At 47.0% G+C, this 22,281-nt stretch overlaps 2 protein-coding genes across 7 annotated transcripts in view; one reads left to right on the top strand and one right to left on the bottom strand.

Moving 5' to 3' along the window:
- Window positions 1-20,296, bottom strand: part of LOC310670494 (uncharacterized protein) — a 72,668-nt gene extending 52,372 nt beyond the window's left edge. Inside the window, exons 1-2 of one of the 3 annotated variants that reach the window (XR_014507583.1) lie at window positions 20,002-20,278; window positions 18,388-18,598 (exon numbers count right to left, since the gene is read on the bottom strand). The gene's annotated coding sequence lies outside the window, so the exon portion shown is untranslated. The other 2 variants (XR_014507584.1, XM_083425939.1) reach the window with 2 other exon arrangements.
- Window positions 1,320-13,555, top strand: LOC310670557 (zinc finger protein RFP-like). Of its 4 annotated transcripts, none has more exons than XM_083426082.1 (8): window positions 1,320-1,817; window positions 2,301-2,396; window positions 4,288-4,518; window positions 5,616-5,638; window positions 6,485-6,603; window positions 8,427-8,459; window positions 10,980-11,009; window positions 12,764-13,555. In XM_083426082.1, the coding sequence occupies exons 1-8, from the start codon at window positions 1,392-1,394 to the stop codon at window positions 13,279-13,281; spliced, it is 1,476 nt and encodes a 491-aa protein (XP_083282208.1). In that variant the 5' UTR covers window positions 1,320-1,391; the 3' UTR covers window positions 13,282-13,555. The 4 variants fall into 4 exon arrangements, with proteins under 4 accessions (XP_083282208.1, XP_083282210.1, XP_083282211.1 ...); XM_083426083.1 differs by having other exon boundaries at window positions 1,326-1,817; window positions 4,288-4,500; XM_083426084.1 differs by lacking the exon at window positions 10,980-11,009.
- Window positions 20,297-22,281: the final 1,985 nt, after the last annotated feature.

The following is a 22,281-nucleotide window of genomic DNA, read 5'->3' as shown; positions in this document are numbered from 1 at the left end:
TCCCTTCCAAATCTACAATTCTGTGAGCCACCCAAGAACTCCATTAACCTCCACCCGCAGAACTACAGTTCCCAGGGTCCCGGGGAGAAAGAGTGGGACTTCTGCTTTGCCCCAAAGGACCCTCTTGCTGCCGCCCCCTCCTCATGTTGCCAAACTGCCACCTGGATGGCTTTAAAAGTGGATTAGGCAAATTCATGGGGGCTAGCAATGGCTACTGGCCATGATGGCTGTGCTCTGCCTCTGCGGTTGGAGGCAGAGATGCTTCTGAATACCCTGAATCCAGGTTGCTGGGATCTGCAGGAGGGGCTCTTGCGCTTCGATCGCAGCTGCAGACTTCCCGTTGGGCATCTGCTTGGCTGCAGTGAGAACAGGATGCCACAAGGTGTGAGTGGAAAGTTGGGTCACAGAAATCAAACACCACTTTTCTGGGCACAGCCCAGGAGGAAGGAGCGGAACCACTTCATAACAGTGCCCCCAGCTCCCAGCCCCACCAGACGGTCCAGAAGGATGTTATGGTCGATGGTATCAAAGGCCGCTGAGAGATCCAGCAGAACTAGGAAACAGCTCTCACCTTTGTCCCTAGCCCGCCGGAGATCATCAACCAGCGCGACCAAGGCAGTTTCAGTCCCATGATGAGACCTGAATCCCGACTGGAAGGGATCCAAATGGTCCGCTTCTTCCAAGCGTGCCTGGAGTTGTTCAGCAACCACTCGCTCAATCACCTTGCCCAAGAATGGAAGGTTTGAGACTGGGTTGAGTTGGCCCTATTGGCAGCATCTAAAGATATTTTTTTTAAGAAGAGGATTGATAACCGCCTCTTTCAGCGGGTCTGGGAAGGCTCCCTCACAGAGAGAAGCATTCACTGGTTTGAACATTTGACAGGTTTTCATTCTTTTCTCCTTTTGCAAGACTTTTACACTTAAAAATTTACATTAAGTTCAGAGATACAAAGTTACATTCAGTAGGGAGACAACATAAAACTAACATTAAAGAAATAACATTAGTACAGAGACGGTGAACACAATTATAATATCTCACTGTGGCTGGAAAAGGAAGCAATACAGCAGACTAGACCGTGGTTTTGAGCATCACAGGGAGCAATGCAGGGGGGCAGACAAGTGGGGAGACTTTACTGATAGCAAATATTTATTCCCTTAATGATACAGAGGAAAATAAACCTTTATTCAACTCAAAAAATTTTTAACACAATCAAAAAGCATTCGCTGCTCCTTGAGAAAACATTCAGGAACTGCAATGACCTGGAGACATATTAGTTTTAAAAAATAACAGAAAGATCATGTGATCACTGAGTCATTTCCAGGAAGGGAAACTCCCAGTAGCTGAAAAGGGAGAAAACGAAACTTAACTCGGATCTTTGGTGCGAGGGAGCCATGGCTGCTGCAGGGGGTCACATCCAGCGTCTCCGTGATGAAGCCACTTGCTCCATCTGCCTGGATTACTTCAAGGATCCAGTGACCATTCCAGAGTGTGGGCACAACTTCTGCCGATCCTGCTTGATCCAGTGCTGGGGGGAATCGGAGGCAGAGGCTTCCTGCCCTCAGTGCAGAGAAAGAGTCCAGAGAAGGAGCCTCGTCTCCAACAGGCAACTGGCTAATGTTGCAGAAATAGCGAAGAATCTCAGCCTTCAAGAGGGAAAGGAGGAAGGAGGGAAAGGAGGAGTCTGCGAGGAGCACCAGGAGCCCCTGAAACTCTTTTGCAAGGAGGATGAAGCCCCCATCTGTGTGGTTTGTGACAGATCCAAGGAGCACAAAAACCACGAGGTGATTCCTCTGAAGGAGGCTTTAGAGGAATACAAGGTAGGAGATCCCTGGATCTTGAGGGGGAGAAATAGCTGTGGATTCTTCTTGGGAGGTTTCCTTTTTTTATTCTCAGCTCCAAAGTAGGCATGGCATGAATTGGTGGTTGTTTATTATGTAAAAAGCAGCCCAGGGGAAGCCTGAGGGCTCCTGGGATGACTGAGAAGAGGGAGTTGAAGTCTTTCTCTCTTCCAGGGGGACATATCCTTGATATCCCTGAGTAGCATCTGCAAAGACTAGATGGAAGTCTGTAAGCAACGGGTGACCTAACTGGGTCCCTGAGACCCACAGGGATGCCACAGAAAAAAGGTAGCTGGTGCAGGGAGTCCTGGAAACAAAAATATTGAAAACCTCTGGACTTTTATTTTCTCCAGCAAACTACTTTGCTATTATAGCAAGGCCACAGGGCGCAAGAAGGCAGCATACTGTTCACCTCCTCTCTCTGTGTCTCAATCAAACCTGAGTTTTTCCTTTTCTCTTTAGGAAGACATCTGTCGCCGCCTGGAGATTCTGAGGAAAGAGAGAGAGGAAATTCTGGCCTATCAAGCAGCCCTGGACAAGGAAAGCAAAGACCTCCTTGTAAGTGTCTCTGTTGTTACTAGTGAGGGAACAAGCACTTGAAGAGTCGAGTCAGGACTGAGGAGGGGTGGGGAAATCTGCCCATTTCAGCTTCTCCCCATTTCTCCTTTTTCCATATCACTGTTTATTAATTTATCATTCTGAAAATGAATCAGATGTTAGGGTGGCTACCTCCTTGTATAAATATTTTGAAATGTACTTTACCTTTTTTGTGAACATTACCTGGCTTGTTCAACCTTGAAAAATTAACAGGTGTGAATTTCAAAATATTGCTCTGTTTCATTCTCCATATTTTTTCAGCAATACTAAATTACGGTAGGTAAATTCACTTTTGAATGCAGCTAATTTGAGTTTATTTTCCATTGTCGTTTATTATATGAATAGCAGTGAAGGAGAAGCCTGAGGACTTGTGAGCTGAGAGGGTGGAAGCAGGTCAATTCAAATCCTGATTTCCCATCAATATTACTAAAGAGTTGACTTTCTAAATGTGTGCTATTGTTCATCTTTAGGAAATTCAGGGAGCTATGGGGATAAACTCTGCACTTTCTCCTCATCCGCCTCTGTTTCTGTTACTTTCCTTACACCTCAATGGTCCCAGTCTAAACTGAGGGTGTTTTATGTCCGCTGACGTTCTCTGAACAACTCTGAACTCTGGTTATGCCATGCCCCAAATCATGGAGGGAATATCCTATGGGGATGTTTAGGGAGGCAGGAGAAGATATATTCTTTTATTATATCCTTCATAACTTTCGCCAGCAAGTTCTATAACTTAGCAGAGTTGTTAAACAATCCCCCTCTTGAAATAACACAGCGGTTAGCTAGTTGCAGGCTCATCTGAACCTCACTATTATGATTCCTGGTTTCCTTATTTTATATCCCTCCTAAAAGAATAGACACGGCCATCTGATTAAAGTTAACATAAAACTAGTTCACTTACAATCATCCAGTTCACAATGAGATTCCTGAAGGCAGACTTCATTTACAGAACAAGATATAACTTTGTGAATTATCCTGTAATAGAAATCCAGTGGTGCCTCGCAAGACGAAAAGAATCCGTTCCGGGAGTCTTTTCGTCTTGCGGTTTTTTCGTCTTGCGAAGCAAGCCCATTGACGGAGTAGTGCTATTAGCGCTATTGGCTAAAAAAGGGCTAAAAACGGCTTTTTTGGGGGGGGGATTAGCGGTTTTGCTGCTAAAATGGTTTTAGCAGCTTAGCGATTCAGAATAAGGGGTTTTGGAGCAAAAAAAAAATTCGATTTTTTTTCATCAATTTTCGTCTTGCGAAGCAAGCCCATATGGAAATTCGTCCTGCGAAGCGCCTCTGCAGACGGAAAACCCTTTCGTCTTGCGGGTTTTCCGTCTTGCGAGGCATTCGTCTTGCGGGGCACCACTGTAGTCTCAAGTGACCGCGACTGAGCAGTCACTTCTCCTAACTCTTAGGAACACACAATGGAGAAGACACAGAGCAGAACATGGAGGCCGTGTGCTTCTCTCCCAGGAACAGGCCACACTCACATTCACTCACATGCAAAGGAAGTCTGTCTCAGCTCAGGAGGAACTGGCAAGTTTTCTCCTGAGTGATACAAAGCATTCCCCAGCATGTGCATTGTAGGACTGTTGTATTTGACTGCAATACGTTTTTACATCCTACATATCCATGGCTAGAAAATAAATGCTCCTTCCTTTAGGCTGTAGCCCTCTGCAAAATAGAAGTCAACAGAAACAGCAACGGAGAGGGCCTCCCCTCAAAATACAGGTTTACTTCTTTAGCCACTGGAGGTTTCCTGTCTCTGAAAAATCAGAAGTGTCCTCCCTGTGGAATTCTCACAATTCTCTTCCTGATGTTTTGAAGGCTGGTCGCCTTCCACACTCAGACCTCCTCTTTTCTTGCAGAAATTAACAGAAACGGAGAGGCTGAAGACTGTGGAGAAGTTCAGAGAACTGCGCCAGTTCCTGGAAGAACAAGAAAAACGTCTGCTGACTCACGTGGAAGAGGTGGAGAAGGAGATTGCAGGGAGAAGGGATGAGCAGCTGGCCAGACTCTCCAGGAAACTCTCCTCTCTTGAGAGGATCATCCAGGAGATGGAGGAGAAGCGTCAGCAGCCAGCGAGTGAACTCCTGCAGGTAAGATGGTGGCAGGAACAGCCCAAGGCTCCAGGAAAAGGCTGCCTCTAATCCTTCATGTGCCCCTTTCATGTATGCAAGGAGTGCAGGGGCTGAGTTGATGGAGCCTCTAGTCAGGTTTGTACTGGACAGGAAGACCCAAGAGACCTGGGATGCTTAACTCACCTGAATGCAGACTAGAGATTTGTCTGTGTTCTTGATGGAACGGGAGCTGATCTTCTGCTCTTTGCTGATGCTTTGTCTCCGAATGCCTCTCAGCTGTGGGGGGCTTCGTCTGGGATGCGTTCAGGCCTCCTTCCGACATGAGCCAGTCTCTTGACCAAGCTTCTTTTCCCGTTTCCTCCGCAACTTCTGGGTTGATCCCCTTCCCCATGAATACAGATCGGCCCAAAATGGTGCTCAGTCACAGTGAGCAAAGTGCAAGACAAAGGGACTCATCCAGACTGCTGCTTGTCCCACCCCTTTCCACCAGGAAAACCCACTGTTTACTGCTGAATTAGAGCAAACCTCAGCCAGGTTTTCTCCGGATTGACGTTTGCTTTGATGTTGCACTAAGGAGCAGGTTTTTCCTGAGATAAAGCGGCAGGGCAAAGACAAAACCACTTGGACTCGTGGTTTTTTTTTTTTTACTTCCAGGTGGAAAATAGAATTTGAAATTTGGGGACTTCTATTGAAGACAGTGCCCTGGTAGAATTATCCTGTAGGCTTGCTTACATCTGAATTGCACAATGCAAACTGAATTAAAGTTACTAAATTATAATCTAAGACTAGAGATGGTGTGAATTGTCTCTTGAACCCACAAATGTGAAATTCCCTAAAATCCTGGTGGATTTTCATAAAGATTTTAAACAATAATGGTAAACTGATGTGGAAATGTGGAGAAGTTGATATCGGAACAATTAAGTTTTTAAGACTGGAAAAATAAAAGCTGTGAGAAACCAAAACTGGCTGATTCTGCCATCCCTACCCAAACCCTTGGCATGTGCTAGGCAGACTGACCTCTGAGGGCCAGGCTGTTCGTCCACCCCAGGGTCTGATGGGATCTTCCTAGTTTGGCCTGTGGTGTGCAGTGAATTCCCTTCTCTTTTTCCCTCTAGGATGTGAGAAGGACCTTGCAGAGGTAAGTGGATCTGGCTCATTTCCATTAGCATCACTCTTTGAAGCTGAGATGCAAGAACCTCAGACATGGCCCTCCAGGGGCTGCAGGGGGGAGACTGTAGGACTCACTCCCTGCAGCACCTCACACTTTCTGTTCATGGACTTTTTGGTAATTTCAAACATCTAGAAGAGAAAGTCCCAAAGATGCTTCGGAAGAGCTTAGGACATATTTCAGTGTCCAACTAGAAGCCCCTCAACTCTGGTAACTCAGCCCCTTTGATGCACTGAGGGAGGGAAGGTCTGTTGGTCTAGAATGGGTGGGTTCTTTTTCTTGGGAGCGTTTCCAGCATGAGAGGCTGAAGCTGGTCTTGAGTGGGGGGTGAAAGTCCGGTTGTTTCCTGCCTCTGGAGGGAGAGTCCAATGGGACATGGAGTTGTGCCCTTCCTGGGTGAGAGAGGGGGTGAAGGGAGGGTGGAGGTTGTTATCCTTGACCACTGGGCAGCTTTGGACATCACTCACATCCTCTGGAGAAGCTCAGGGAGGGAGGGGTTGCAGGCATTCCACCTCAGGGGTTTGTTTCTTCCGTCCTGGGACATTCCCACAAAGTTGTTAGGGGGCAGCATTTTTGGAAGTCATGGGAGCCCTCCGGTGGTGTCGCTTGGGGTTACATCTTGTCCCTTGTGATGTTGAGCATCCTAACGAAGCCACTGACAGCTGTCCTCAGGGGTTTTGGACTGAGGTCTCATCTGTGGTGGAAATAAAGCTGTTGGGAAATAAACTTCCACTTTGTTCGTCTTATTGAGATCTCCTGCAATAATTAGGGAGATGGGGCCACAATGGGGCCATTCATTGTTTTTCTTTTCACCAGGTATGAGGAAAGAGAGAGTCCAGAGAAGCCACTGGCTTTCCCTCCAGAGCTGAGGAACAGGATCTTGGAATCCTGTGATCTAAATCACCTTGTGGAGGATACAATGAAACAATGGAAAGGTAATGAAAAATGGCTGACAGGATTTCACACTGGGAATTCTGTTACTTCTTCAGAACTGAACACGCCAGGCTCTTATTGCATGCAATTGAGTAACCCCAGGATACCTTCCTTCTTGGTGCTCCAGCCTTCATTTCCTGTCCCCCAGAATGGCCCATGTATATTGTGACGCTGGATCCTGTAAAGAAAGCCTGAACCAGAGTGTAGAGCAAAGTCAGGATTTTTTCCTCCCATGTGCATCCGTTTACAGTTATACAAAACCTCCTTTTCCTTGTGGTTCCCTGTCTGCACAATCTGGGGTTGTCCTTTTGGAGGTTCTCCTACTCTGAGTGGAGTCAAAGGGCATTAAGAAGCCCCCAGTTCCCCCTCTGCCTCCTGCTCAGGCTTCTTTCTCAGCCGTGGAGCCAAGGCCTGAGCCGTCTCCTCCTCAGACGTCCCCCTGCAGCTGCCATATCTAGGGCTTCAGCCTTCAAGATCTCCTGAGAGTTCCCCCATTGAGAGTGGAAGCAAGAGCACATGAGCCCCAAAGGGCACAATTATGCTTGTTAACAACCTTAAAGATTTGTAGAAGGTTTGTGAGGAAGGGTTTCCTTTTGCCTGAGAGCTCTGCCAATCCTTCCTCATCAAACTTCGCTTCTCCTTATGTTTCACAATTTTGGCTTTAATGATCCCCCCCCCTTTACTTGGGGAAGATGTTAAGGCTGCCTCCATCTCCCCTCTGCCTCCTTTTACGGGATTCCTATTGCTCTGCCTCCCCTCCAGTCCTCCAATGTAGAGCCCAATTTAGGGACAAAGTTCAGAGACCAGCAGGATTCATGCTGAATATTTTTATTCTCTTATTTGTAAGCTTGCTTTATGATTGCTGAGGGTTTTTTTGGTTTGTTTTCTTAAAAGATTTTTATTAAAAGTTTCAACATAACAAATTATCAAAAACATATCATCCTCATCCCCCCAAACCATTTCCCCCCCTCCCTCCCACCCGGACTTCCCTCAGCTCCTCTCTCTGGTTTTCCAACACATATTATTCTCTGCATCTTATAAAATGGTAAAGATCCTTAAGCTATCTATCTATTATGTTAACAATAAAAAAAATGTGTATGTTTATTGAAAACCTGCCAAGGAGTCCAGTTCATTTTGTTGTTTCTTTAAATACTTTGTAAAAGGTTCCCATTCTTCTTTAAAGTTACAGTTGTCCTTATCACGCAGTTTGGATGTTAGCTTCCTTTGCCACTGTTCTTTTGTCGGGGTTTATTCATTCTTCCATCCTTGTGCTATTAAGACTCTTGCCGCTGTTGTCGCATACATAAGTATGTTCTTCATTTTCCTTGGCAGGTCTCTAACAAAAATGCTTCTGGCTTTTTTACAAATGTTAATTTGAACATTTTCTTCAACTCATTATACATCATTTCCCAATTTTTTAAAAATTTCTCTACAATCCCACCACATGTGATAAAAAGTCCCTTCTTTTTCCGTGCATTTCTAGCATATATTTGACCCAGTTTTGTACATTTTTGCAATCTGTACTGGTGTAATGTACCATCTATACATCATTTTCATGTAGTTTTCTTTTAAAAGGGAACAACCTGCAAATTTTAAATCTGTTTTCCACAATCTTTCCCAATCTTCATACTATGATTGCTGAGTTTTAAAGTTTTAGTTATTTTCATAGATTCTTCCTATGATTTTCATGTTTATAATTATTTTTTGTACAATTTAATTAATACTTAATAATTGTACTTGAATTTAAGGATGTTACTTTTGTATGGAGATTTATTTCTGGTGGAAGAGTGTTGCCCTTATACTTTATATCTTTTTGCTTCCTCAGATGCTGTTTTATACAGAAAACAGCTTCAGAAAGGTAAATTTCCAGGGGAGGAACAATTTCACAGGAGGGATGGGGACTGATATTTCATGGGTGGTGAACCTTCCCTTCTGCGGACTTTGGGACCCCCATCAATGGCGTCACTCTGGGAAACAGTCCTCTAGTGGTGTTTGGGTTATTTCGATGTCCCATGAATGAACTGGGAGGGAGGTTGAAGGCTTGGATTGGGGGCGGAGCTTGTCCCTGAGATGAACCTGCACACCAGTCAGAGTTCCTTTCCTGCCAATAGACTATTACCCTGCTTTCCCCCTTAATTTTATCGATTTTGCTTTCTTTCATAAAATATATACTGCTTGTTTGTAGGGAAAAGCCTCAGAGCCATACAATATATTACAAAACCCCTCAGGGAGGATCCTGCAGGGTCAGTCCAATGTCATCTTGTCGAGTTCTCATGTATAAGGAATAAGTGTGTTAAAAAGGGCACCTGCAAGCACCCAGTCCCTCCTCCACCTCCTGCCAGGCTGGTCTCCCAGCAGCAGAGCCAAGGCCTGAGCCGCCTCTTCCTCAGAGTTTCAACCTCACCAGCCATTTCTCGTGCTTCAGCCATCCCCATCTCCTCAGAGTTCCCCCACTTCTTAGGAGATCAGCCCCATTCCAGGAGGGAGGACTTCCCATTGCACGAGACTCTTGGAATTACAGGGTAAAGCTCTGCCGATTCTTCCTCTGCAATTTGGTTTGTCAGCTTACTTGGAAATTCCAGTTTCAACAGCTTTTCCCCACCGGTTTGCTTGGGGCAGATGTTAAACCTTTCTTCATCCATCCAGTTCAGACCCCCATTTCATTTGTGGATTTTGAATGATTGTATTCCTCCATTTCCTAGCATGGTTTACCATTTCTGATTTTTCCATATAATCATGGAACAGCGAAGTTTGAAAGGATCCCAAGGATCATCTAGTCCAACCCCCTGCAATGCAGGAATCACAGCTAAACACGTTACCGTATTTTTCGCTCTCTTGGATGCACCCAACCATAGGACGTACCTTGTTTTGTTTTTTTAAATAATAGTTTTTTATTAAGTTTTCCATTTTAACAATCCAATCAAATCACATTAAATATTCCAAATTGTACAAATACATATCATAAAGTCCAAATATTTTGCCAGATTATACATTTTTGTTGGGGGTTCCCATGCTTCAAGTTCAGTGGGGTCCAATCATCTTATATTTCTATTGCCTTAAGTTCCCAATAGTCCCTTCTTTCAATCTTGTTGTTGTTATCCTTCTTTCTTTCATAGCCTCTGAGTCGTGCAATAATATGCTTCTGTGTGAACTTTGTGTGACTCTCCTTTTTTTTTTTTTTTGCAGCTGGTAAGTCTTTTACTTGCAGTATGTCCTCACACGCTGCTGTTTATGCCGAATCCATCCAAAAGTCCTTCTCTGGTGGCAGACACCATCTTTTCCCAGTTCCGATGAAATACAATCTAGGCATTTGCTCATTAATTTTCTCAGACAGGTTGCACCAAACATTAGTCTTTCCAGGGGAGGTTTGCCAAGTCGGACTTGAAGTACAAATATGATAACAAAGTAAGAGCTCGCCTCCCCCTCTGACTATTAATCTCTGCAACTCAGTCTGTCTCATAATGGCAGATCCCGATTAAATAGTGCATCACAGGAGAGTCATTTATCTTCTTCCAAGTATTTAAAATAACAAAGGCTTCAGTTAGTATTATTATTTCCACACAGATTATATTTTCCGATCTCACTTGCAGTTCTTCTGGGGGGGCGTTGTTAGGTGGTATTGTAGTAGAAAAAGTTTTATCCCCCCCTTTCCGTTCCGTTCCAACATACCGGCTTAGATGTTATTCTTTGATGTTATCTTCTTCCTTCTGTCACTCTTAGCACTTCAGTGGCTGTAGTTGGCAGATTAAATACCCTTTTACGAACTCGGGGGTGGTTTGTGGGGAGGCAGAATTTGGGAGGCTGATTACTCCCATCTCAGCCTCTAAATTACCTTGTGTGAGCTGGAGAGATGGTATTGTTGGCCATCTTCCGTGGTGCCCCTAGCGGAGCACCTTGTTTTAGAGGGGGAGAACAAGAAAAAAATTCTCCCCCTCTCTGCTCAGCGCCCCTTCAGCGAAGCCGCAGGAGAAACAGAGCCCCTTCCATTTCTCCTCCCGCTTGACTGAAGGGGCGCTGCGCAGCTCTCCCTCTCTGCTGAAGCCAGGAGAGTCTTGCGTTGCTATCGCTGAAGCCAAGGAGCCTGCATTCGCTCCATAGGACGCACACACACTTCCCCTTAATTTTTGGAGGGGGGAAAGTGTGTCCTATAGAGCGAAAAATACGGTAGTTGTTTTAATTCCTTAGGCCTAGTGATATTATATTATCAGGAATAATCTTTTGGACAATAGTTAACATCACTACTTAGGCCTACAGCTGTCGTCTTTGCAATTATGTGTTCTATGATTTAATCTTTTGCTTGAAATAAGGAAACAACAGATGCTATGTTATGTTGATGTTTTGTAAAAAAACTGTTAAGCCTGTCTTTTTGCTTCCTCAGATGTTCAGTCATTCAGAAATCTTCAGAGAGGTAAATTTCACATGGAGACCCCAATTCACAGGAGGGGGGACTAGTGTTTTATTGGGGTCAAGAGTCTCTTCTGTACAGCTTGACTCTGGCCCTGCTGTTTGTACCACAAAGGAAGAGAGGGTGGACTTGAAGGTGCAGAAGGGGAGAGAAAAACTGCCCAGAAGGATCAGATAAAAGAGGGAAGAGTTTCATTCCTGCCTAGAGAGAGTTGGGTTGCTTTTCCATGTGACCTTTTTCAGGACTGGTTGCCACATGTCCTCTTTTTCTAAGACAGGCCTTCTATTTTCATGATTAAAATTTCTCCCCTGGGCGGATTTTTAAAATTTGGCAAAATGTCTCAAGTTGCTTGGTTTGGTTTACAGTAACCCGTTAAAAATTTTCTAGTGCATTAGACTCAGATCTAAGGCACCCAGGTAAGCTAGCCTAGAGCAGAGAATCACAACAGAGCAGCATCTTAAGCTGGCCACATCCTGTATGAAACCCTTCTCTTGTGGCTGAACTAAAAGGACTCTGGCTCAGCTACAAGATCTTGGAGAAGGAGTCTGGGAGGGCAAGAGTTAACACCCCCCAGCCCTTAAGGAGAGTCCATATGTACATGTTTAACAGTTTAATAAATTGTTCTGTGCACACTTGCGTTCACAAAGTTGGGAACATGAGCCCAAATATTTCCATGTGGCAAGCAAGGGAGCAATACGTATTATTATTATTATTATTATTATTATTATTATTATTATTATTATTCTTTGGTTGTTGAAAGTTAAGAACATTGCTACTAGCAGTATATCACAGCTTCGAAAGCCTACATAGAGCAGGGGTATTTAAAATGAGTGTCGCCATAGCGATCCACGGTTAAGGGTAGAAGTTGGCAAATGTGTCCTCTTTTTTGTTCTTCAAAATACGGCAACTCTACACTTGCCTGTCATGTCTGTCTAAGCTCCTAACTGGTAACTTTCTGAGTTATTCCCGCTTCCCTCCATGGAACTAGTCTTATGTTATATATTACATCCAAAAGAGAAGCATGGAATAAGCTGTCCTTTGTAAAATTGCTGTGCCACCTGCCTTTTGTTTTCCCCAGACTTCCAAGATGGTGGGGAGGAAGGCAAAGACAGGCCAAGTGGGTGAGAGTGATGGAGAGCAGGAATAAACAGGCTCCCCATTTAACACAATTTTCACTTGTAGGCACGAGGCCCAGAACGTGATCCCCGCAAAAGTGAGGGGAGGCCTATATGTGGTTTTATGTTGTATTTTTATGCTGTGAACCACCCTGAGACCTATGGATGAAGGGCAGTATGCAAATATAAAATTATTATTATTATTATTTTATTATTATTGGGGGTCCTCATATCCCATCCCAACCCAGAGCTCCCTAAAGGCCAATACTCTCCTGCCTCCTCCAATTCTCCTCTCTTTCCCCTTGGATAACACAGAAGAGATGAGTAAAAGGTTTCCTGGGTGGTTTTTCCTCCTAGAAAATGCCTGGGATGAGAGGAGGGCAGACACAATACACATCGGATATAAGAAAGTGAAGGGAACTGATTTAAAAACGATCAAGGAAGATATTTATTCTGATGAGAGTCTGCAAGGAGGAGTCTCAGTCTAGCATGTGACGCAAAGAAATCCCCTTGATCTGAAAGGGAATCTGGGGTTTTGGGGTGTTATTTATTTATCTATTGATCTTTCTATCTGTCAGGATGTCCGTTTCTGTCTCTCAGCTGACTCTGCCTAATCTCTTTCCCTCATCTTCTCCCCAACAGAAAATGTCACTCTGGATCCAGACACAGCCCATCCCAGCCTCATCCTGTCCGAGGATGGGAAAAGCATGAGAAGGGGAGTCAAACTTCAAGCCCTGCCTGATAATCCTGAGAGATTCAGTGACCACCCTTGTGTGTTGGGATGTGAGGGATTCACAGCAGGCAGACATTTCTGGGAAGTCACTGTGGGAAGTGGGGAAGAGTGGGCTTTGGGGGTTGCCAGGAAGTCTGTGAGGAGAAAGGGCATCTTCCCCTTAAGGCCTGAGAGAGGGATTTGGGCTGTGGGGAAGTTGGGAGGGAAGTACAAGGCCTGGACATCCCCAGATGGCTCTCTTCTGTCCCTGAGGGAGAAGCCCAGGAGGATCCGGGTGACTCTGGACTATGAAGGGGGACGTGTGTCTTTTGCTGACGCTGACTCAGGAGCTGAACTCTACACGTTCTCAGGAGCCTCGTTCTCTGGAGAGACCCTCCTGCCTTTCTTTTTTCTGTGGGGATATGAAACCCCCCTCATTATCTCCTGAGGAGACTAAATCTGCCTCTCAGGCCCAGCAGGAGTTTCTCTCCAGACCAGAGTGACTGACATAAAAACCATTTACCCGCCAAGAGCAGGTTGGGCAGTTTTCCAAGGGCCCTTTGAGAGGATTCATTCCAGTCAAAATCAGCAGAAATAACCAAACAAAAATGGGTTGCTCTTGCTTTGCATTTTCCTTCCTTTTCCCAGAATTCCCTCTGCAGCTAACTTCTTAAAGAGACAGTCACACTTTTAGAAGTCCTAATAAATTTTCTCACCTTCAATCTTGTTTTCCATTTGAGATGTCTGATTTGGCAGAGGACGATACTCTTAATCTCAGGGTTGTGGGTCTGAGCCCCACGTTGGGCAAATGTTTCCTGCACTGCAGGGGGTGGGACTAGATGACCCTCAGGATCCCTCACAACTCTGTAATTCTAGGAATCCTTCCTCTCCCCACAAGACTTTATGCAGCTGTGAAAATGCATGCATCATTGAATTAATAGAGGACAAAAAATGAACCCCTTGACCCATGTCACGCAGGATAGCTTCTTGCTCTGGAGACCTCAGATGGGAAGAGAGAGAAAAAGAAATTGAACAGGGCATCATCTTCAAATGCCCTCTGCAAATACAGCCTTGCCATCTCCACAGGTTGTCAGAAGTAAACCTTATTGCATTGAGTGAGGCTTCTGCTCAGTTAAATGTGTTTTGAGTGGATGCATTAACGTTCCTTATTTACAGGCTGGATTCTGTCTATCGGGGGCATCAAATGGGGTGTCCTCTGGATAATGCTGGACTCCAACTCCCCTTTGACCCATCCAGCATGGCCAGGGGTCAGAGAGATAGGAGCTGCAGTCCGGGAGCTTCCGGAAGGGGCCCCATGGGCTGTGCTGCCCTATACATTTTGCGGGGCACCTTCCCTGTGTTTCTCAGCCCCACCCCAAATACACAATGCTCCCCCAAGGAGCGTCATTTCAGCAGCAGGTGCATCTGATTTCTCTCCTTAGATACTAACAGCTGGAACAACACATGCCTGTGGAATTGACTCCTCTCAAAGATCAGGCAGGACTCACTCTGGCTCCCCTATCGGGGCCACTGACTACTGACCGGTGCAGCCTGCTCTCCTTTCCCTGCGTTTCCCATGAGGTGGTGGCACATGATGGAATAAAGACACCTCCCCCCCACCATTGACATTTGTTGCAGCAGATGTGCAGGTTTCTGTTTCTGTTTTAAAATAAATTAACTGTAATGTATACTCTGAAGACATTAATGTTCATTGTGAGTGGCTTTGGGGCAAAGCTTCCTGGGACGGCGACATTTGAAGAAGAAACGAAACTCAGCTGTGCAAAACTTGATGTTGGACTAAATAGACCTTTGGCTTTCCTGATAAAGTCGTACCTTGGTTCTCGAACAGAATACCTTCCGAGAGTCCATTTGACTCCTCGGAACTGTTCAAAAACCAAGGTGCGGCTTCCGATTGGCCGCAGGACCGTCCTGCAGCCAATCGGAAGCTGCAGAAGCCACGCAAGACATTCGGCTTCCAAAAATCGCTTGAAAGCCGGAACGCTCACTTCTAGGTTTTGGTAGTTCGGGAGCCAAGGCGTTTGAGATCCAAGGTACGACTGTACAGTGGTACCTCTGGTTGTGAACGGGATCCGTTCTGGAGGCCCATTTGCAACATGAAAAGAGAGCAACCTGCAGTGGCACGTCTGCGCACGCGCGGGTTGTGATTCGTTGCTTCTGCGCATGAAGGGAACGTAACATGAAGGGAATGTAACATGAGGTATGACTGTATTCTTAATTTAATTTAATTACTGAATGATACGGAAAGGACCTTTTCAAGGTGGTGTCTCCATCTTTTATGAGATTTGACCGCAGCCTGACACCCTCCCCTTCCTTTTATGCCACAGATAAAAAGCACATACTTCTCCTGACCTTCCTCTTTGCCACTCAATAACAGTGGCAAACTGCAACAAAATAGAGATCTCTAAAACTCAGGACCTTATTTTATTTTCCAACCGGGGAGGTAGTTCTCCCCACCCTCTTAGCCAATCTCCCCTTCCTCTTTCAAATGGCTTCTCGCGTGTACGAGGAGATTTGGCTTCTGAGTGAAGCCCTTTCCGCACTCCAGGCACTTGTATGGCTTCACCCCAGTGTGGGTTCTCTCGTGTTTGAGAAGGTTGGAGCGATGGCTGAAGTTCTTCTCGCAGACCGAGCAGTGAAACGGTTTCTCCCTCGTGTGCGTCCTGTGGTGAACGACAAAGGCCGACTTGTCCCAGAAGCTTTTGGGACAGTCTGGGCACTGGAAGGGTTTTTCTCCCGTGTGGATCTTCTCATGCTGAACCAGGCCGGCGTTCTGAGAGAAGCATTTCCCACACTCGGCACACTTGTACGGCTTCTCGCCCGTGTGAGCTCGCTTGTGTTTCATGAGGGACGACCCGTCACCAAAACTCTTCCCGCACTCTCCGCACTTGTAGGGCTTCTCTCCCGTGTGGATCCTTTCGTGCGCGAGGAGGTTGGTGCGATGACGGAAGTTCTTCCCGCACCCAGAGCAAGGGTACGGTTTCTCCTCGGTGTGGATCCGTCTGTGCACAAGGAAAGCGGATTTGTTCCTGAAGCTTTTGGCGCAGTCGGGGCACTGGTGTGGCTTCTCGCCCGTGTGGATTCTCTGATGTCGAATAAGATCAAATCTCTGCCTGAAACTTTTCCCGCAGTCTTGGCAGCGATAGGGCTTCTCTCCCGTGTGGATCCTCTGGTGAGACACAAGCCCAGTGCGCCTACTAAAGCTCTGTCCGCAGTCCAGGCAAGCAAAGGGCTTCTCTTGCGTGTGGGTTCTCTCATGTGCCGTAAGATGCGATCGCTGGTTGAAGTTTTTCCCGCAGTCCGGGCAGTTGAAGGGCTTCTCCCCGGTGTGGATTCTCTGATGTGCAACTAGGACATTCCTCCTGCAGAAGCTCTTCCCACAGTCGGAGCAGATGTAGGGTTTCTCTCCTGAGTGCATTCTCTGGTGTTCGGTGAGCTCCGCCTTGCAGCGAAAGGATTTTCCGCACTCAGCGCATGTCTCACCCTTGAGGAACCTTTGCTGGACTGGCATGGCAGGGAGCTGGAAAGGAATGGATTTGCCTTCTTCATTATGGGGGTGAGTTTCCTGCTGGTTTTCGGATGCTGCTCCCCAGTCGGCATATCGTGATACAGTCCGTTCTGCTCTCTCTGGCAGCATCCAATGTGGTTCCGCGTCTTCAGAATTGACTGGCACAATCTTCTCCTTCTCACCATCTGTTGGGGGGGGCGGGAAGGGTTCCTTAGAAAGAGAGATTTTCCTTCCCCAAGGAAAAAGGAGGGCCTGGATAACAACCAAATAAGGGGTTTGGGGCCCAGTTATTTGAAGGACCACCTACAGGAACCCACACAAGCCCTAAGAGTGGCTTCAGAGATCCTGATTGCTAGTGCACCTCTAAGGTCAGTTAGATTGGTGGGCACTAGATCTCCGGCCAGAGCCTTTATTGTGATGGCCCCTCACTTCCATAACTTGCTCCACAAGAGAACTCCCCCCAGCCAAAGACTCCTTACCCAGCCAAGGGGCATCAGCAGCTGTATCCTCCTGCTTGACCACTCTGATGAGCGACCACTCGCCGGAGTCTGACAGAGCCCTGTCGGCCTCAGGGGAATCATCCGCTTTCTCCTTGAAGGGCCAGAGGACCTGAAACAGCAGAAAGAACAAGACAAAGAAATGGGTGCGAATCGCCTGAGATTCAGGGGTGGGGGACCTCTGGAGCTTCTCCAGACGCTACAGGACTCTAATTCCCATCAGCCCCCAGCCAGCATGGCCAAGGGTCAGGGGAGTGGGAGTCCAGCAACATCTGGAGGGCTACAGGCTCCCTGCCTTTGACTGGGTCAGGCCATTGGCCCATCTTTCACAGTATTGCCTACACTGACTGGCAGCAGCTCTCCAGAATCTCAAGGAGACCTTCTTCAGGCTTGAAGGGGGATGCATTAAACCAGCTGGTGCAGAATGTGGCAGCCCATCTCAAGACAGGGACTGGAGCACAGGAAACCATCCACAAAGCCTCTCTCTTCTCTCTCAAGATGCCAGATACAGAGCCCTGGTCCATTAGGGCAGAGAGAGTGTTGCCCACCATCCTTAGCCTTCCCCCAGCAGGTGGCGCTCTAAGGTACACTGCCTCAGAACCTGGAGGTTCTACTTTGCCAATGAAGCCAACCCCTGCTGATTCGGCCAGATCCCATCTTCGAACCATTAGGGCAGGCATAGGCAAACTCGGCCCTCCAGATGTTTTTGGCCTTCAACTAGCAGGACCACTGGGTCAAGGATGATGGGAACTGTAGTCCCAAAACATCTGGAGGGCCGAGTTTGCCTATGCCTGATCTAAGGGAGCAGTCAGTCCAATGCACATTTACAGCCAGCAAAAACTGCCCCAATGGCTCGTCCTCTGGGCTCCTTGCCACTGTTCCTTTTGTTCTTCCCAGGACTGCTCTCCTGCCCTCTCACCTGTTGTATTTCGTGCTCGTTCTCTTGCTGCCTCTCCAGGAAATCCTCCGCCAGGCCGACTGCCTGACCGCAAGTCTCCGGCCCGCCTTCCCTGACCCAGCTCTGCATCTCCGGGGGCAGGACAGCCAGGAACTGCTCCAGGGTCACCAGCTCCAGGATCTGCTCCTTGGTGCGCCTCTCCGGCTGCAGCCACCGATGGCAGAGCCTCCACAGCATCCCACAGAGATCTCGCGGCCCCTCGGCCTCCTGGTAGAGGAACTGCCTGAAGCACAGGCGCTCCACCTCCTGGCTGGGAGCCTCCTTCTTCACTTCCCCACGACCCAGGGCCAAAACGCTGTGGATGGGCTGGGGGACGTCTCCTCCAGGGCCAGGCAGGTGGCGGATCACCCTGCCTCGCCCAATGTCTGGTCGGCCCTCAAAGGAAGCCTGAGCGTCCCTTGGCCCGTTGCTGGCCAGCTGCAGGTTTCCCGGCTCAGGCTGCGGAGACCGCACAGCCTTCAGGATCCCCTGAGACTGAGCTCCCCAGCACTCCTCCGGAGGCCCTTCCTCGGGTTCCTGCTTAATGTGCTCTGTTATGGTCCCTTCCCACAATTCCTTGAGGCTCCCTGCAGCCTCCTCTGGTTCAGACTCCTGGGCCTCCGTCTTCACTGTGTCCTCCAGCAGGGCATCTCGGGGGACAGCCCAGACAGCGGCATCCCTGCGTTCGGACGCCATCACCCTTCTTAACTCCGGGGCTTGGCAGGGATCACTCACACACTGCTATCCCATGTTTCTCGGTGATGTCAGCTGCCAGGTCCAGGGTTGTTTATAAGGCCCGGTGCCTCTGCAAGGAAAGAGAATCAGTGGGAGCTGCAGCAAAAAGTTGCATCGTGGAACACTCCTGTCCAGGATACTCCATTCCATTCTCTGCCCCCATGTTTTCCATCCCACCAATCATCAGTCAGTATTCAGTGAAATCTGAGCATGCTCAGTCCTCTGGGAACTGTAGCTGTGAGGGGAGTAGGGGGCTCTCCTAACAATCTCAGCATCCTTAACAAACTACAGTTCCCAGGATTCTTTGGGGGAAGCCATGACAGTTTAAAGTGGAATTAGGTAAGGGTAAAGGGGACCCCTGACCATTAGGTCCAGTCTTGGCCGACTCTGGGGTTGCGGCGCTCATCTCGCTTTATTGGCCGAGGGAGCCGGCGTACAGCTTCCAGGTCATGTGGCCAGCATGACTAAGCTGCTTCTGGCAAACCAGAGCAGCGCACGGAAACGCCGTTTACCTTCCCGCTGGAGTGGTACCTATTTATCTACTTGCACTTTGACGTGCTTTTGAACTGCTAGGTTGGCAGGAGCAGGGACAGAGCAATGGGAGCTCACCCCGTCACGGGGATTTGAACTGCCAACCTTTTGATCGGCAAGTCCTAGGCTCTGTGCTAAATGCATAGTGCAGATGGCACCCTGATTACAGCCCTTTCACACAAGAGTCCAGTCCTGGTTTCCCACTGCGCTTTCTCACATTCAGAAGCTGTTTCATTTTTGCAGGGCGGGAGAAGGAGTTGTTGCTGCTATTTCTAATCAACAGGCAATCAAGGAGCCTTAGAGACACTTGGTGATCTACAGTGGTACCTCGGGTTACAGACGCTTCAGGTTAAAGACTCCGCTAACCCAGAAATAGTACCTTGGGTTAAGAACTTTGCTTCAGGATGAGAACAGAAACTGCACAGCGGCAGCAGCGGAAGGCCCCATTAGCTAAAGTGGTGCTTCAGGTTAAGAACGGACCTCCAGGATGAATTAAGTTCTTAACCTGTGGTACCACTGTACTGCAAAGCACCCCATCTGACTTCTGACCACCCCTGACATAATGTCCCTGAAAACTGATCAAGCAAGACATAGCCATGATGAAGAATAGTCCCTGATAGACTTTATGTTTAAAAGTGGTGGGGGTGGGATAGAGAAATCCACAGAGGATGTTGCAAAACTCATCACAGCTCTGCAGAACCTGCATGTTCAGGAGTAGTTCACCTGCAAAATGATGGAGGCGGAGAGCAGCAAGAGGTTTGCTGCTGCCTCGCCGCCTCTGAGCATCCCAGAGAGGTCTGGCTGCCCAGGTCTGGCTGGGAGCAGGAGGCTGGTCTGGGAGGGGTCTGTCTGATCCAGCAGGGAGTCCTCTTAGATCCCTAAAGCAAACCTTCCTATTCCGGGCCAGCTCTCTGCTCCTGCCTCAAGGCGCTTCCCACTTACCGGATTCCCTCCCGGGAGCTGAAAAATCTCTTTTCCAGCCTCTACTTTGCAGCAAAGAAAAGCACCATAGAGTCGCTAAGGGGGAGAAAAGGAAGAGGAGGGCCTTCAGTAGTCATAACAATTTCATGTGCTGCTCTGGAAATCCCGACTCTCTCAGCTTAACCCTTCGTGACAACCAGAGCACAGAGTAGATTCAAGGGATTCCCCTTTCCTTTTCTATAATTTCTGTGTCATGAGAGAGGAAAAGCCAAACGTTAAAAATAAATTGATCTGGAACAAATTCTAAATAAAACCAGCAGTTAAAAGTATATCCCCCCCCAAATGCTAATTATAATTTATTGAATTTATATACCGCCCTATACCCATGGGTCGCAGGGCGGTTCACAGAATAAAATCAAGATATAAAACCACAAAATACCTAATACAAAATAAAATCAGCAACCCAATAGCCCCCTCAAACACACACACACACACACACACACACACACAGAGAGAGAGAGAGACATTTTAAAAGGGCATAGGATGTAAGTCAGATCAACCAAAGGCCTGCCAACTTTACAAATCTGGGCAGATATAGACTAAGTACTGTTGTAAATAAGAATATGCCCTTTTCCCTTATGGGGTATCCAAGAGCCCATATAGAGTCCTTACATAGGTTCCCTATTGGTAGGAGAAAATAACAGAGGCCAACCAGAGAATATTGAGAAGCAAAGCAGCTCGTAAGCTTGATCTTTATTGATCTGTTGCAACAGGGTGTTCCCCTCACACGCAGGAGAGGAAGAGGACCCGCAAAATTGCTGTGCAAGGGCTTATAAAGACTTTTGAAATTCCCATTCTCTAGATCAAGACCACCCCCAGAAACATTCCACCTACATCACAGAAATTTAAATGTTGTTTTTCTCCTGTCACAGTTTATCTCTTGTCTGGCAAGTTACTTGATTGGATTTCCTGGGGAGCCTGGCCATTCTTTTGTAGTGGTAAAATACTTATTTCCTGGGCCAGGTCACAGGCTCACACCTTATTCAGACATATCTTGTGAGGAAAGAGACAATGGGGAGGCTTTTCCAGTTTAACCTTGCAGAGAAAGGATTTGGTCAGTTTAGGAATCAAAATGGTTCCAGGTTGGTCTTCCTGTGTTGATTTATGTATGTGCAGTTATGAACATTACCAGATATCTAATACCATAAAATTCCTATCACATTATCTCCTATCACATTATACACTACAATCCTCAGAGCCGTTTAACAATAAATCCGGCTTCACAGGGAATTTTGGGAACTGTAGCTCCATGAGGGTGTAATAAACAAAAATCTGCCCTTATTCCCTTAAGGGGGACACAAGAGCCCTTATAGAGTCCTTTGTAGGTTCTCCATCGGTCGGAGAAAATAACAGAGGCCAACCAGAGAATATTGAGAAGCAAAGCAGCTAGTAAGCCTGGTCTTTATTGAACTGTTGCAACAGTTCAACACGCAGGAGAAAGGAGGAGGACCCCCAACAAAGGTGTGCCTGCCCTTATATAGACATTTTAAATTGCCCGCCCTGGAGTCCAAAACACGCCCCCAGAATACCTACATCACAGAAAAGGCGGTCTACAACAGAAATCTGAGTGCGTTGCTTATCTCCTGTCTGGCAGTTTACCTGTTAATGGTCACTTGATTGGATTACCTGGGGAGCCTGACCAGTCTTTTGTAATGATAAATACTTAGTTCCTGAGCCAGGTCACAGGCTCACCCTATTAATACACAGACATACCCTTAAGACAGGGTTTGTGAACAAAAAGACAATGAGGAGGCTTTTCCATTTTCCTTCGACCGTGCAGAGAGATATTTGAGGTCAATTTGGGAGGGACAAAATGGATTCAGGACTTGTTCTGTGGGGTTTCAGACATGTGGTTTATATATGCAGTTATGAACCTTTATTATTATTATATAAGACCTTAACTTTTTTATTTCAAGGGGAACAGTGGTCTCCTAGCAACTGTCAGCACCCTTAACAAACTACAACTCCCAGATTTTTATTTTTATTTTTTTGCAGGGGAGGGGAGCCATTACTGTTTATAGTAGTAATCATCATGTTTTAAATGCATATAGTATGAATGTGGCCTTAGGTGAATGCCACCCTATGTTCTATCATAAACATTTCCCAAGTCTCCCCATCGTCTAACATCTCTTGGTAGGATGAGAGAGGCACTGTTGGGAATCATAGGGACAGAACTAGCTAAATTGTATAGCTATTTATTCATCTATGTGACTACAGCGGCAAGAATATTACTTTCCCCAA

Source organism: Podarcis tiliguerta, assembly GCF_965153285.1.
Source record: "Podarcis tiliguerta genome assembly, chromosome: 2".
NCBI lineage: Eukaryota > Metazoa > Chordata > Lepidosauria > Squamata > Lacertidae > Podarcis > Podarcis tiliguerta.
The sequence above is the reverse complement of the archived record's forward strand: the minus strand, read 5'-3'. Positions and strand labels throughout refer to the sequence as shown.